At 59.5% G+C, this 16111-nt stretch overlaps 1 protein-coding gene across 3 annotated transcripts in view; it reads right to left on the bottom strand.

The window, feature by feature from the left end:
• Positions 1-7147: 7147 nt before the first annotated feature.
• The window catches only part of SFXN5 (sideroflexin 5), a 130436-nt gene continuing 121472 nt past the window's right edge, over positions 7148-16111 (bottom strand). For all 3 annotated transcript variants that reach the window (XM_075556954.1, XM_075556956.1, XM_075556955.1), the window contains one exon: positions 7148-9984. In XM_075556954.1, the coding sequence (XP_075413069.1) occupies positions 9907-9984 (78 nt within the window). In that variant the 3' untranslated portion in view covers positions 7148-9906. The remainder of the gene's footprint in view (positions 9985-16111) is intronic.

Below are 16111 nucleotides of genomic sequence, written 5' to 3'. Positions count from 1 at the left end.
CTGCCCCCCAGAGTCTGGGAGCCTCAGGTGATGGGCTGGGACTCCAGCAGGTGGGGCGGGGGTGGGGAGGGGGCATACTGGCTCCGGAAGGGAGCCTGTGCTGCCAAGGAGCACTCCAGGGCATCCTGTGTGTAGTTGATAGCGGTCAGCACCCGCCCCGGCCCCGGAGCACAGAGAGGAGGGTTTCCTGTGTCTGGAGGAGGCTTGGGTCTCTCCTAACTGATGGGTGGTCCCAGAGTGTCAGGGAGACCCTCCCCAAGTGTGGGGCTGTGGACACTGCTGTCACCTTCCTCAGCTGAGGAGGGACCAGTTGGAATGGGTGAGCTGGGGGCTGCAGAGAAGCATTCCCAGAGCCTCCGGTCCTCACACCAAATGGTGGCCCCACAGGGATGCTTACCTGTCCCCAGAGAAGCCCCCAGGGCAGAGGACAAGTTCAGAGAGAAAGGGCTTGAGGCAGAACCTACAACCTGCCCCCAGGATCTCCCAACCTGGGAAAGAACCCCCAGGTGGGGCCCACTGTGCTCAGGCTGCCTTTCAGGCTGTCCACTGGGCCCAGAGTAAGGTTTCCTTGCTCATAAAACAGCAAAAACTGATTCCCAAGAACCTTCCCCTGAAGACATCATCCAAGCTTGTTCCTACGCCTTCTCCTCCCACGACTCTGCTGACCACCCTGCTGACAGGGTGACAGTCACCAACATCAGTTGCCATCACCCCTGTCACCCCCTTGTGGCCAAGCCCAGCCCCCTCTCATTGAGCCCACCTGCCCGTCTGCAGGACGGCCCCTGTGGCCAGTCCCTGGAAACTCCATCCTCCACCTTCACGTTAATGGTTATGGCACCTTCTCCTGCCCCTCTGAGGTTTCCTCCTCTGCCTCCCCTGACCTCTGCCCTCCTTGCGGGATTCCTACTGTGTGTGACCTCCCCCTGGGAGGTTGGCCTCCATTCCCAGGACTTGTCCTCTGCTCCCAGGCCTGCTGGATTCCACTGACCTCATGTTCCTCAGCGCCTCCAACCCAACTGGGTTGGTTTCCTCCCCTGGTCTCAGCAGGATCACCTGTCTTGGCACAGCGCAGTAACCAGGCTCACTGCTTCCCAAGCTAGAAGACACCCAGCCTCCTCCTGCCTCTCCTCTCATAGGCACCTAGCCTCTCAAGTCCCGAATGGTTTCTCCACAGGCTGACTTAACATCACACATCTCAGCTCACCGTGCCGCCAGCCACGGTAGGCCGCACAGGGGCCACAGTGGTTTCTGTGGAAGCTGAAGGTGACACCCTCCACGCCGAGGCTGGGTGTCTCTCCCTTGAGCCCAAAGAAGACAATGTCTTCCCTGTGGTTCACACGCCCTAACTTTGCCCTGATGGGGAGCCATGCTTGGCTGCTCCTACCTCAGTCCTGGTACCCTGCACACCAGTCTGGCCCACGTTTGCCCCGTCTCAGACCAAGCGTGGCTTTCCCGGTGGTGCTATTCTGTATAAGCTGTTCTATGCGGGGGAGGTGTTCTGGGGAGCACCCTGTGGCTGCTTGAGAAATGTTGAATTCATTGGAAAGGTGTCCAAGGCCTGGCCCTACAGCCTGGTCACACCCTGGAGTTCAAGCCCAGGAGAGCCTGCTGCTGGGCCACAGACCCAGACCCTCCCCATGCTCTGCTCTGCCCGGCTCACTGGTGCCCAGTCTGTTCTAGGAACCGAGAGGGCTTGGCTCTGCCCATTACTTCCCAAGCAGAGAGAGAGGAAGAGGGAGGGAGAGAGCCCTCACTGCCAAGCAGAGGCACGTGTTCTCTGGGGGAGTGAGTAGTAGCCAGTGGGAGAGGGGATGAGAAGAGGCACCTCTTCTGACCTGCAGGGAGGGACAGAAAACGGTGAGCCTCCCCTTCAGGACTCTAGCTTCCTTGGTAGGGGGAGGGGGGCAAGCCAATCCCAGCAGAGCACCTCTGTGCTCCAAATGGGGACTGGAATGGGCCCATGCAAACCTGCCACTCTCTGGAGGCCGGGCCTGCCAGGGGGCGGGTGGGGAGTCCCATCCATCTCCCATGTTGTGCCTCTCCCTGCAGACGGTAAATATTGGTGTTGTGACTTCATTAATAAAGGCTTCTGTGAGCCTGAAAAACATGGAATCAGGATGAACTATTTTCTGAGCGGCGGGCTTGCCAGGTTTGCTAATTTGGGAGTTTTTGGGCCCTATCCAGGGAACAAACCAAAGTCTCTCTCAGAGAGACACACAGATGCAGCTAAGAAGGGGAGAAGAAGACAAGGAATGTGGGCCCTCCCCCACCTGGAACCCAGGGCCCAGAGGATGGGGACAGGCACAGAGGCCCACCTGCTGGGGTCCTTGGCTGGCAGGGAGCTGGTCAGCCAGGCCTCCAGGCAGGGGCCCTGAGTGGGGCGTTTCCTCTGAGCCTCCCCCCCCCCCCCACCACCCTGGGCAGAGGTGCTGGAGAGCGCCGCAGGAGCTCCAGTCCACAGTACCATGTGAGGATCCAGGTTGTCACACTCTGCTCTGGGGCCTAAGCCATGGGTCTTGTCTTTAGGAAATGGCCTTTACACAGCCTTTTGTCCATAGAACTTTCCAGAACGAGTCACCACAGCCTTCCTGCTCTCTGGAATGGCATTTGCACCAGTGCTGCCCCCCGACCCACTGCTGCATTGCCCCTGTGGGCCTTCTGGGAGGCCTGGTGAAGTGGACCAAGGGCAACCGGGGGGCCAGGCTGAGGACCAGCGGCCTCTCCTTGAGTCCTGTCCAGGGGCAGCCGTGGCTGGGGGAGGGGAGGCCAGCAGGCTGATGGTGCAGGCCCAGCCAGCTTTCCTGTCAGACGGGCGCTGCCAGCGCGGAGCCAGACATTGGGAACAGGTTTAACCAATTACCCGAGCGCCCCATCTGCCGTCTGGGGTGTGTGCGTGAGGGTGCATGCGTGCGAGGGTGTCTGTGAGGGCTGGGGGCGTGTGCGCACGTGTGACTGGGTGGGTGTGGGTGGGCAGGCGGCTGTGCACGTGGGTGCACAGTGGCTGCATGTCCCGGGCTTGCCTCTCCATTTGGCAGCCACCTTAGTCTTCTTGTCTCCTCCCCAAGCCCTTGGGTCCACAGGGACCCCCTCCCAGGATGCCCCACTTGGTCCCATCCTTGAGGCCAAACCAGGCCCAGACCCGTACCCGCTCCCAAACCACGGATTCAGATGCCCTCATCCACCTGCCCAAACTGTTCGCTTACTCCCTCCCAGCCAGGTCCTGCTGCCCATGCATGGGCTTGCTTCCCACCCTCCCCCTGGGCAATGGCTTTAGCCAGAGTCTTATCACTCCTGCTCCCGCTCCTCCTTGGCTGCACCTGCCTGGTGAAACCTCATGTTCCCCAGGACGGCAGGTGGTGGTCTTAGCAGGCTTCCGGCCCCCAGCGCTGGGCCGCAGCCCAGGGTCTTTCTCCACAGGGGTCTCCAGCTGCCACTCTTCTCCCAAACTTTCCTTCCTTCTTCCTCTCCCCAGGGGACAGCACTTGTACCTTCAGAGAAAAAGAAAGGGATTGCCTGCACCAGACAGGGGCCTGAAGGGGCAGCACCTCACCCTGCCAGAATGAGATGCGTAATAGAGGTACAGGCAACGCATTCTTCTGCAAACCCAGTGAGGGATGGTGTGGGACCTAGAGGCTACATAACAACAGAGCCCTTATGGCCAGAGGCCCCGGAAGCAAGGGGAAGCAACTAGCAGACGGTAGAGAGGACAGCTGGGGGTTGGGGCGAGGCCTCCAGATGGGAGAGACACCCTGGGTCTGCTGGAGGATGAAATACATCACTCAGTCTCCAGGTCTCTGGTTTCCTGGTGGGCACCCAGTTGTGGAAGCGAGTCCATATGAACCAGCACCCAGGACAGAAAGCCAGGAGGAGGAGGGTGGAGAGCGCAGCAGGGGTGGGGGCCAGAAAGAGAGCCTCCCACTCCCTCAAACCAGCCCCATGCGCTGCATCCCATCCTCCCCACCCACCCTCTGAGTCCAGGGGAGCTGCCCACCTGGGCTCCAGAGTCTACCCTCCCCACCCCAGGAAGCTGGACACGCCCCCAAACCTCCCATCACCACCTTCAACTTTGATGAGTGAAAGCTGGGGGAGCTCAGCCCTACTTGCATGGGGGCTCCTTAAGTTCGAATGAACTTGCAGCTGTTTGTACTGCTTCCCCAGTGCCATAACCCAGGCAGCCACCGCTGTGGCTCCATCTCCCTCTCCAAGCCCAGCTCCTCCAAAGCCCCATCTTCCCTGGCCTCCCCATGCACACCGAGGCCGCCTTCCACCCAGCACACCCCATGGACACCCCTTTCCATGGCCCTCCGCTGGGCACACACTGCTTCTCATCCTGAGCTCTCAGCCAGCCCCCTACCAGCCTGAGCCCGCGAGAGGGGAGGCAACCCCTTCCCTCTGAAGCACCCTTTTCTCTGGCCTGTGAGGCACCACACCGGTGTCTCCCCTTCTCCCCTCTCTCAGGGCTGGCTTCCCAGGCGGCCCAGGTCTCCCGCTGCCAGGGCTCCTTGATGTTCCCTTCAAGAACTTCATGCACTCTTTCCAGTGACTGGGCTTCTTCTGCTCCAGGAGCGCTCCTGGTTCCTTGCTAATGATCTCCCGATGGGTCTTACAAGATCTCTCAGAACTTGTCAGCCTGAAGACTGCACATTCCCAGCCAGTTTGTTCTTCCTCCTCCCATCCTGGGCTGAGAAAAATGCCCCTGGTGTCACCTCTGACTCCTCCTCCCCTGCCCGCCACCACTCATCCAGAGCCAAACTTTAATGGCCCTCTCTGCCTCCAGCTGTGCTGGCCACCTGCAGTGGCCTCTGCCTGGTATCCTCAGTGGTTCCTGCCCATGTCCACATGTCCACTCTACCCCAGGATCCCCTGCCTACAGCCTTCAATGGTTCCCACTGTCCTTGGCCCTGCAGTTTCAGACTCCTCTCCTCTCCTCTCCCCCTGGGTCTCCCATCTAGAGTAGCATTGAACTTGCTGTTCACCCTGGGGTAGACCAGGCCCTGTGAAGAAGCTGAGAACTTCTTTCAGGTGGGGGGGGGGAGCGGCTGATGACAGCCCCCTTCCCACACTTCCTTAATGGGTTTGTGCCGCAGGAGGGGTGGGGCTCTGGTGGCTCTACCTGTCCACTCGCCCACCTTCTCTGCCCTTGTCAGGAAGGAGCTGGCCCCTGACCTGTGACTGTGTGTGTGTGTGTGTGTGTGTGTGTGTGTGTGTGTGTGTGTGTAGGATGGACTCTTCCAGGCCACTGCCCCTGAGAGACAGACACTGCTGTGTGCCAAAGGACAGCATGGGCCTGTGGGTGGGGCTCTGGCCTTGTGGGAGACTGAGAATCCCTGTTGGTTGGGTAGGGGGGTCAGTGGTCGGAGCAGCAGCAGCAGCTTGGGGGCTGAGAGGGTCCCTAGGCCCTTGATGAAGGGTCACTCCTCACTGCCCTCAGCCCCTCCTCTCTGACCCTCTTCCTTTCTACACTGAGTGGGAGGAAGGAGGCCCTGGGGGCCTGGAGGGTGGTGGGGTGGGAGGTGGGGAGACTGCATTCCTGGAGAGTTAATGGTCTCCTGGGGCGGCCAGGAGCAGAGCCCCCAAACCAACTAAAAACAACAAACAGCAGCCAGGAGGGATTTGTGTCTGTCCTGAGAGTCAGGGATTTCCGCCTGCATGGGGCTGTGGCCTGTGAGGCCCTCAGCAAAGAAATTCCCCAGTGACCAGAAGTCTCCCCCTCTCCCTGCAGTCCCCCTCTCTTAGTGGGGGCCAACTCCCAGGTGAGGGGAGGCAGCAGCCCCCGGGACACCTGAGAGGTGAGGGGGAAAGAACTCAGGTGCATTCCTCCACAGGCCTCACCACCCCCCACCCCCAAGGGTCCAGGAGAGCTGCAGGGCCTTGGCATTCTGAGAAGAGCCTGCCAGGATGCTGATGGGGGGGGGGGGCGGGGAGCAGAGAGAATGAGGGAGTCGGGAATAGCAGAGAGGTCCCAGTGGCCTGCTGGGGCCTGTCTGACCCCAATGTGAGGGACTGGCTCTACCACGGGGCTGCTGGGCATGGAGGCTGAACGCTTTCCCTCCACCTCTAAGAGGAGGCCAGGCCTCATCAGGGTGACTCTGGAGGAGCTGGGGGGAGGGGGAACTGAGCACCTGGGGGATGGTGAGCACTCTGCTGGCATCAGACACCATCCGTTTGGATCTGACTTTTCTATCTCCTGGAGTCCCTGGGTGGCGTGCTCAGCCACTGGCCTGCTCCTGTCTCTAAGACGCCGCCACTGAAAATCCTACGGAGCAAGCTCCACTCTGACACACCCAGGGTCGCTGTGGGTTGGAACCAACTAGATGGCTACTGTTTTTCCCCTTCCTTGTGGTGGCTCTCTGGTGGTATAGTGGTTATGGGTTGGGTTATCAGCCACAGGGTTGGCAAGTTGAGACCACCTGCTGCTCCTTGGGAGAGGGGCTTTCTACTCCTCTGAACAGTGGGTGGGGATCACTATGAGTCCGCAATGACTCGGTGACAGTGAATTTTTGTTGAAAGTCAAGAGCTCCGAGGCCACAGAAATGGGTAAGCCCTGGGCTACTAACAGAAAAGCTGATGGTTCAGCCCTACCTAGAGATGCCTGGGGTACAAGGCCTGACCGCCTGCTGCCAGAAGAGCCAGCTTTGGAGACCCTGAGGTGCAGTGTGGTACATACCACGTACCCCGTACCACGCTGCACCTCGGGGTCTCCGGAGTCAGCGTCAGCTCAGTGGCCACCCCGCCCCCTCTTGGCCCCAGGCAGCCTAGGAGACTCCCTCTGCAAGCCCACCCCTCCTAGCCCCACAGAGACACAGACTCCGGGGGAGCCTATCAAAATCCACAGGCGTGCTTTGAGAACAGAGCCTTGAGGGAGCGCTCAAGCCCTCTGTCAGGGGGCACCTTCCACCCAGGTGCAGCCCGCCCCTTGCCCAGCTTCCTTGTCTCACCTCTCCCTGGGCCCTTTCCTCTCTCCTTCCGTCTCAGCCACCCAGCCTTGAGCCGGGGCCTGCATCTAGTCCTGGCATAGGTCTGTACCCTCCTGGGGCCTTCCCCCCACAAATCCTCAGCTAGCCTGGTTTCCTCAATGTGGCCCCCCTCACTCCGCCCCAGCCTCGGCCCCCTGCCCACAATTCACAAGCCCAGTCTTGGTGCTTTATACACATCATTTATTGCCCACAGCTCATTAATATTACAGACATCACAGAGTTTGAGACATTTCTGAGAAGGTTAAAAAGACACTAGGCATTTCTTCAAGGCCCCTGGGATGTGGTCGAGGCATGTGCTGGCCCCTCACTCAGACCAGCCCAGGGCCACCAGGCTACCTCAAGACCCCCCCTCTCTCCCAGGCCCTAGGCCCAGAGCAGGAAGCCAGCAGGCCCACAATCAGGAAGTGGGAAGGGTCATTGGAAGCCACGTTGGCACCTTGGTCTTCAGCAATCTGGAAATGGGTGGGGGTGGGCTCCCTAAGCCAGAGGGAATGTTTGAAAAGGCCAGAGAGGGTTGGGAAGGTCCACCCGGGTAGGGAGCTGGCATTCTGGCACAGCTGGGCCAGCCCCATACTCCCTGGGCCCGGACTCCATCCCCTCCATGGTCATGAGCTAGTCTCTCCCCCCAGAACCCCTCTGCCATCCTCCAGGCCTCCCTTCCTCTGACCCCATCAGAATGAGGTGAATGTTGGCTGGGAGTTTCTTCATGGGGATTTCTGTGGCCAGACCTGAGCTTAGCAGTGTGGGCCATCAGCCTGAGCTCTAAGGATCCTTGGTCAACCGGCGCTCCCAGGAGGAGCCATACCAGCTCACCTGAAACTGCATGTGGTGAGCATGATCACAAATCATCCAGGGGACAAGACAAAACAGCAGAGGCCACGGGAGCCTGCAGAGGGGGATGGAGTGGCTCCCAGCTCAGCTGGGCCCAGGGAGTGGGCAGTTTTGGTCCCCAGGTAAAGTGCACGAGGACAAGAACCCATGGGAAGTGGGTGGCACAAGCTTACACCGAGTGGTTCCAAAGAAGAGCCAGGCCTGCTCGGGCCCCCCCCCCGCCCCCCACCCCCACCCCCACGGGGCTGTGAGCCCCACATAGCCCCTCAGTCCATGGCATTGTCACATTTGGCCAGGATTGGTCCACCCCTTGAGGCTTGCTCTGCCTTCTCCCCTTCCTGATGGGTGGGTGGGCTGCTCCTCAGGATAGGGGGGGTTTCCCAGGGGAGATCCTTCTCAGTCCTAGCTGGTGGAGACAGGGGCCTGGCTTGTGGCACCCGGGTAGGGTGGTGCCAGTGTTTATGCAAGACCCTTCTGCACCAAACAGGCTCCTGCGGTGGGGGGGGGGAAGCTCTGGGGGGTGGGGGGTCTCTTTACTTTGCTCCGGCCCCCTTTTCCTGAATTGCATCCATTCACCATCTGGGATGAAGTCCCAGTTTCCCCCCCACACACACCAGTCAGGGCAGGGGAAATCTTGGGGCTGTACATCAAGGCCCCTGACTCCAGGTGGGACCCAGAGAGGGGCTCTGCCCTGCTCCCGCCTCCTCACCCAATGCCCAGCTCCCCTCTGCAGGGCACCCATGGAGGGAGGGCAAGGGGAGCAGCTGTGCAGGTCTCTGGGTGTCTGTGCAGGGTGACAGATAGCCTGTGGTGTGGCCCCACCCCGACCCCATCTGCTTTTTCCTACACAATGACAAAGTGTTTGGCAGAGGTCAGCTGCTGCGGGGATGTGGGGTCTGGTCCAGAAGGGTAAGGTCAGTGTTGATCATGCCCAAAGGGCCTGCCCCTGCACCAGTCTGGCTTCCACAATGAAGCAGTGCCCCGGAGAGCTAGCATCTGTGGGGCAGGCCAGCAGAGATAGGACACGGGAATCTCTCCATCCCGTCCTCTGGCTCCAGGCTGGGTGTGGAGGCACAGAGAAGGGAGGGGGCTTTTCCAGTGTCACTCCACCCACGGGAGCTGGGGTTCATGTACGCAGTATGGGGCTTCGGCGTTGGTGCCCCTCTCAGATAGTGCCTGGAGTTTGGGCCTCCACACACTCAACCATGAGACACACTGATTCAGGAAATGGTGGGAAGGGGGTGGCAGCCTCAGTTTTGGAGGGGCTCCCTGAACGGTACCCAGCATCCCCCAGCCCTCCTCAGGGCCCAGCTCAGCACAGCCTCAGGCTGCTGCACCACAGAGAAGCTTCCAGCTGGGCCAAGTGCAGGCTGTTTCCACAGTCTCGTTCTTCGGGGCCCCTGCCTGCAGTTGGAGTCATCTCATCCCAGCTCCCATCAGTCAGGGCTCCATGCAGATGGGCCCCAGCCCCAGGGTGTCACAGGCTTCCTGCCGAGATGGGCCCAGACGGCCTCTCTTGGGGCCAGCTGTTGGAGAAGCTTCCAGAAACTTCAGTGCCTGACTCCAAGACCACTGGGAGCTGGGGCCTGCTGGCCCACCTCTGGAGCAGACCACTTGCCTCCCTCCAAATCCTAAATCTATACCCCACCCCACCGGGGGCCTGCTCCTGTTCCCCCACCTGTCCAACATCACTTCTGAGCAGCCAAGCTAAGACTTGATTTTGATACAAAAATAAAAATCAAAAGGAAACAAGTATAAAAGAATGCTAATTCTACCCAGTGGGTGCTCTGCAAATCTTCAGCCTCCCATCGGTTTATGGTTTATGCTGAGCACAGTGGCGGCAGCCCCACGGAAGGCCCAGAAATGCACTTGATTAATTTTGATAGGAACTGTGTGGGAATCCCTCTCCCCTAAGTTAAATACGAATGGGTTAGTTTTCCTACCACTGTGGGCCGAAGACAACCCCCAGGGCGTGTCGGCTCGGGGCCGGGGGTGTCTGTGTGCCTCTCCCTGCTGGTGTAACCCCTAGAGATGCTTTCCCTGCCCCCCTCCCCCCGCAGCCCAGGCGACGCTCCATCCCCAGGCTGGCCGGTGCCACTCACAGCCCCTTATTGTATACCACTGTCCGGCTGCTGGTGGCCCGGGCGATTTCTGGCTCCAGCTGCGATGTTTCAATCTGAGGAGAGAGGAGAGGGGAGGAGATGGGGACCCTGCCGGGGAGTACTGGTCAGGACTGCCCTGCTGCCCCCGCACCCTGGCTGGCCTGGCTACTTGCTTACTGACCCATCTCCCTTCTCTCTCGCCCTCCTGACCTCCCAGGGGCCCTTCCCTTCAGGCTGTGCTTCTTCCTCATGAACCTGTGTCCACGGGGGCGAACATCTTGACCTCCGGGTTTCGTATCTCTCTCTCGGATGTACCCACCCCTGGGATTCTACCCAGGGCCTGCTCGTCACTCAGAGCTGCTTCACACTCAGATGCGTGAAGGCTGCACCCTCCTGAGCCCTCGGTCCTTACACACCCAGCACCTCACCCACTCCACTCCAGGACCTGTCTTCATGGTCGACCCAACTCAGGCACCCTGGGCCATCCTGTCAGCCACGCTCTGTCCCAACACCCTTCTCACCAGGATGGGCAGGAGCTCTGCTCTGTAGAACCGGGTCATCCTTCCACCTTCTCAACCCTTGGGCCTGACAGCCTACGGGAGGCCACTTGAACTCTGATAGCCCCACATTAGCTAGGCCATCACAGCGGCCAGTAACTCACCGTCGGCCAGATAGGCGCCCTCTTGGACCTTCCCTGCTCTGCGCCACCACACTCACACCCAGGAGGGAAGGTGAGCCTTCTTCCTACTTCCATAAGCCTACCTGTCCTTCCCTCACAGAAGTTTCTCCCCCTCGGGGGTCAGGTCCCCCCCTGGGGCTCCCTCCCTGTCTCCCCCCCTCCTGGACTTGATTCCGAAGGTCATCCTCCCTTTTCCAGTTCTACCGACTCCTGTCCTGTCCATCAGTGTGTCTGATGCCATTGGCTGATGCATCCCCTTCACCTCATGTTGTGCTCCAGCTAGCACCAGGTCTGGCTCGTCAACAACCAACCCCCTTTAAAAGGGGTGTCTGCACCAGAAGGCTCCTCTCTTTGCTTCCCACACACAGCAAACCAGGCTTCTGCTCCCATCAAACTCTACAGCACTCTTTCTCTGCACAGTGACTGCCACCTCCTGCCTGCTACGCTCACTGGACACACCTCAGGCCACCTGCTCCTTGGTCCCCCGGGAGCCCCACAGGCAGTTGGCATGTCCCTCTTCGTCCAAACACTCGTGTCTTGTCCCCTTGATCTTCAAGGTTCAGCGCTGTGCCAGCAGGCAGTAGGTATTCAGGGAGTGTTGAATGAGTGAGTGAAATGAAGAGGCAGAAGGTACTGGGGGTAGGGGGTTGTTCTTCAGCTCCAGGGCCTGAGGCTGGGGGTTGGGGTGGAGGTGGGCCCAGAATCCACAGACTAAGAGGAGCTGGTCTCAGCAACAGGTCTCTGCCAACGCCCACAGCGGGCAGAAAAGGCAGGACCAGGCCTTTGTGACCCAGCCCAGCCAGAGGGCCCGGCTGTGTGTCAAGCCATAGCTATTCTGAGAAGGCGTCAGAAGGTGGCGCAGACAGGGCCAGGGGAGAACTCAGCCTGCCTAGGGATGGAGGGCTCTGTGGTGCCCTGGCTGTGTCTGCCAGAGAACGGACAAGATGAGGTTACTGTGGCCTGGGGCCAGTGGGCATGACGGGGCCTTTCCTCCGCAGTCCCTGGTACCCCAATACTCAGCATCTGACCACTGGAGAAGGCCAAACAGACAGAAGCTAGGTTCAGGACCCAGGCTTTCTCCCTACCCGCTCTCTTCCAGCCACCTTCTCCCTCCCCACCGGGCCGGCCTCCATGTGCCACCCCCCTACCCCCCTGTGCCAGTTCCTCTGGTCCCCATGCCGCCACTGACACAATGCACAGCGCCCACGCTTAAAAATCTAGATGCTTTTGAAAATGTTTAACCTAGTTAGACAAATTAGCAAAAATTTGTGCAAAACAATTTAGGTATTTAAAATATTCAATGTTTTTAAAAAACTGGAAAACTGTTCTTAGCTTTCAGCTGCAAAAACCAACAAAATATAACATCCCAGCAATCTTAGCATGAGGTGTAACATAACCCTTCGGGAAAGCTGTTAAACAGCTACTGAGGCATCCTGGGAAATAGCACTTCATTTATTCAAATGCACATATGTCAGGCTTTTGCACCATATGTCATTCCAAGCTATTTACAGTAATAATTAAATCTTAATCAACGTTTAACCTCTGTAAAATGTTTGAAGAATCCTAATCACCCTCCAGCCTGCACTAATGAAGGAGAAATATATAAACATAAAAGGAAAATGATGCATAGATATCACGCTGGAAAGAACAGTAATTGCAAAATTGTATTTCTTTTAAATATAATCAGTAAATGATGTAAAGTAAGCCAAGGAGTATTTTAAGTTAAGACATCTTGGATGTCAGAGGTGTGAGCAGCTAATTTTGTTCTGCTACCCATAACAGATGTAGCATATTTTATTTCAGTACCATTATTAGCAACTTCCCATGCCGGCGTTCACGGAAGCACCAAGGCCCGCACTAAAATCAGAGGTTGCTCACCACCCCGGCGGAGGACCACGGCCCAGGCCATGGGCCACTCTGCGCACTCCCTGGGGAGCACTAGCCCCCAGTGGCGAAGGACACCTCCCTCCTTGAGTGGAGGTGGCTATAGATGATGCCCCCAGGGGCCTCTGGGCTCCCCACTCCCCACCGTATTGCAGGACCAGGTAGGAGGGATGCGTGGGGGAGGGAGAGACACAGGCAGTGGGCCAGCTGCCCCGGCAGGAGGTTGAGGCGCTTGGGAGCAGGGGCTTGGGAGCAGAGATGGCGTGCAGGGCCTTCTTTCTGTTTTAATTTGTCTCCCCAGATAGTGTGGTGGCCAATGGCACACACGGGGGCTGGGCACACAGATAAGCCAGCGCCTGGGTTTCAGAGGTTTTTACTGGGGGGGGGTGGGGGGGGGGAGTGGAAACAACCAGACAAGGACAAGGACGCCAGCAGGACGATTTCAGAGAAGCAAAGAGCCATGGAAACTCTGGGGGGGGGGGTGGGGGGGGAAGACAGGAGCTCCAAATCCCTGAGCGAGGACTCAGGGTGGAAGACTTCCCAGAGGAGGCGTGCTCCAGGGGTTGGCGGGAGAAGCTTGCTGGGTGAAGGGAGCTCGCATTGGCCACCATACCCTGCTTGCAGTGGACAGTGTTGGGCATGTTAGCCACGTCGCAAGAAATGGAGGCGAGGTGGGACAAGCAGGTCACCATCAGTCACAGGAAGGTGCTAGCACTTTTGTCTGAGGGTGATGCTGCCGCCCCCGCCACCGAGATGGTGAGCAGGCGTGGACAGCGGTCTCTCTGCTGGTGGTGGGTGTGCAGGTGGATGAGGGGGGCTAAGTGAGACAGCCGTGTGGGCAGCAGAGCCCATGGGAGAGCCCGGGTCCTGCTGATAGAAGAGTGCACGGGGATCCTTCCCGAAGTCGGAATCCATAGGAAGGATGACCGATCCCACGTGGGGGTGAGAGGGAGGTGTTGACGATGACTGTGCGGATGACTCCTAGCTTCGGGAGCTGGTGACGCCATCCTCACCGACAGGGAATATAAGAGGGCAGGTCGGGGGCGGGTGGGGGCGGTGGTAGAGCTTAGGCTTGGCCACGTTGAGCCTGGGTCTGCGGTGAGTCCTGGAGGTGGGGAGGCCTGAGGGGCTCTGTGCAGGGGAGGCTCTGGGCAGGGGTCTGGACAGGAGGGAGAGCCCAGGATGCGTGAGCGCAGCCAGCGTGGGGGAGATTGCCCAAGAGTGCAGATGGCAGGAGAGGGTGCCAAGGCCTGGGGAACACTCATGTCTGAGGGGCGGGTGACGGGAGCGGGCCCATGATGGCGGCCGGGGTGGGTGGGGGGCACCAGCCTAAGGAGTAAAATCAGGGATAGGGGGTGGCATGGACACATCAGGAAGCAGAGCATTCTGGGGAGGACTGGGAAGCTGAGACCTGGGCACTGGACTGTGGAGCCCTCGGGGGGCTGGGAGGGGAGCTCCCACGCAGCACATAGCCTCTCCCCCGCCCTGAGCCCACCCCACTGGCCACTCAGGAGCCCTGGCTGGCTGTGGGCCCAAGGCCCACCAATGATCAGGACTCTTTGGGGTCAGTTCCATGGGGGTCCTGGCCCCTGGTCTAGGGAAGGCTGGGGTAGGGGCACTCAGGCTTCCTGCTAGCTTAGACCTGCTCTCTCCTGCTCTTCCACCTGCCGCATGTGTGGGGGTGAGTCTCCTTCACGGGAACCATGTTCATGGCCAGGAACAGAATGTGACCAGGGGCTAGGGTGAAGGCGATGGAATGCCCTTCCTGCCTCTTCTGCTGCCCTAACCTGCCCCCAGCCCCGCAGGGCTCCTGCTCTTCTCTGTGGGTCTTGGACACTGGCAGGACTGATGGGTCAGAAGCCCCTCGGGCAGCAGAACAAAGGGTGTGGTGGCCACAGTGACAAGGAGGGGTTGGAGGGAGGGAGCAGTAAGAGGGGTGGGTACAATGAGGAGGGGCCCCTGGTGAGAGTCCCAGTGGAACAGGTCATAGGCAGGGGCTTGGTGATGACCAGGAACCGCTTCTAAGGAGCTCTGTCTCTTGAGAAGGTGAGGAGAAAAACGCTGGACAGACAGAGGACCCCAGGAGAATGAGTGACCGGGACCCAGTCCCCACTCTGCCTGTCTGTCACGGTGGGGACAGGTGCGGTCCTCCCCAGGCACTTGAGTTACTAGGGGACCCTCACAGGAAGGGGATGAATAGAATGGGGAGTCAAAGGCCCGGAGGGCGAGGAAGGCAGCTGGGATCACTGTGGAAGTGGACGCTATCAGTCAGCACTGCCTGATGTCCCCCCCAGCCCTGGGGGCCCTGGCAAGATGAGGGCATGCTCACCCACCTGCCCCCGGACGTGTACCTCTGGGCTGAAACAGGCTGTTAGCTGCTAGGGAGATGTCCACTGGGTACCAGACATTAGAGAAAGGACCCTTGGAAGGGACCCACAGGATTCCTGCCTAAAGTGACCTCCCCACCATGCCTGTGCCCCTCCCGCCTGCATGAAACTAGCAATGTCCCGAGGCACTGAGAGAGAGGCTGCTCCTTCACTGGGAGCCCATCAGGATCCCACTGTGGGGAGGGGCTCCAGCCCCAGCTCCCTCCCTGCCCCCACCTGTCAGCACTGAGCACTACAACCAGTCCTGTCAGGTCTCTAGCCTGCCCGCTGTTCCAGCACCCCACGCCCTCCACTTGGCCTGCTGGCTGCCTCTGTGGCCCTCGAAGGGTTAACACTGAGCTATTTACCTGTCCCCTGGCTCAGGGAAGGGGGGTGGGCAGCACCGGAATGCATTTGGGGCCACCTCTCCAGGTCTGAAGCCTTGGCACACACACCTGCGGCCAGCGGATGGTTTACATATTTGAACGTGGAGCAAAGGTGCAGAGACATAAACAGGAAACCAGACCCCAGCCTGTGCCCCCCTCTCAGGGGCTTTTAGCTACTACAAAGGGCTTCCTCCTCTGGGCTTTCTTCTGGGGCTTTTCTGCCTCCCTTTCAAAGTCCAGGGGCTGGGAGTGGGGTGTTCAGGGTGACCTTGTGACAGCTCAAAGCTGCCTCCTGCTCCGGCTCAGGCCCCGCATCTCTGAGAGTCAGTAGGTGGTGCAACATTGACACCACAGCCAAAGCTCAGCCAGCACCTGTGTGACCCTGTGAGTGGAGGCTCCTGCCAGGCCTGGGGGGCAGCCTGCCCACTAGGCAGCCCAGACCAGCTTTCCCCCAGGCCTGGGCAGAAGGGGATCCTGCTCACACACACACAGGTACACTCCTTGGAGGAAGGGAGGTTATCCTGAGTGCCCTCAGCTGGGCAAAGATGTGGCAGGGGCGGGGAAGCACCAGAAACTTGAACATGGACCCCTGGGTCCTGCCTCTGGTGCTGGCTCAGGGCTCCCGCTGCCTCCCTGAGGCACGTCAGGCACCAGGCAGGACAGTCCAGGCCTCCTCCAGGTCATCCTCCAACTCCTGCACTTCGTCCAGGCTAGGTTCTAACCCAGCAAGCCTGCTTCCTCCAAGAAACCTCCTCGATTGTGTCCCTCTCCACCATTTGTCCTCTAGCCATTGGTAAGCACAGCAGTCACCTTGCAGGCCCCTTGCCTTGCTCAGTGTCCCGGGCTGTGTGCATCGTGTAGGTCCCCACTGAAAGCAGAAGCAAGC

Source organism: Tenrec ecaudatus, chromosome 8 (genome assembly GCF_050624435.1).
Source record: "Tenrec ecaudatus isolate mTenEca1 chromosome 8, mTenEca1.hap1, whole genome shotgun sequence".
Lineage (NCBI taxonomy): Eukaryota > Metazoa > Chordata > Mammalia > Afrosoricida > Tenrecidae > Tenrec > Tenrec ecaudatus.
This window is presented reverse-complemented; position numbering and strand designations above follow the sequence as displayed.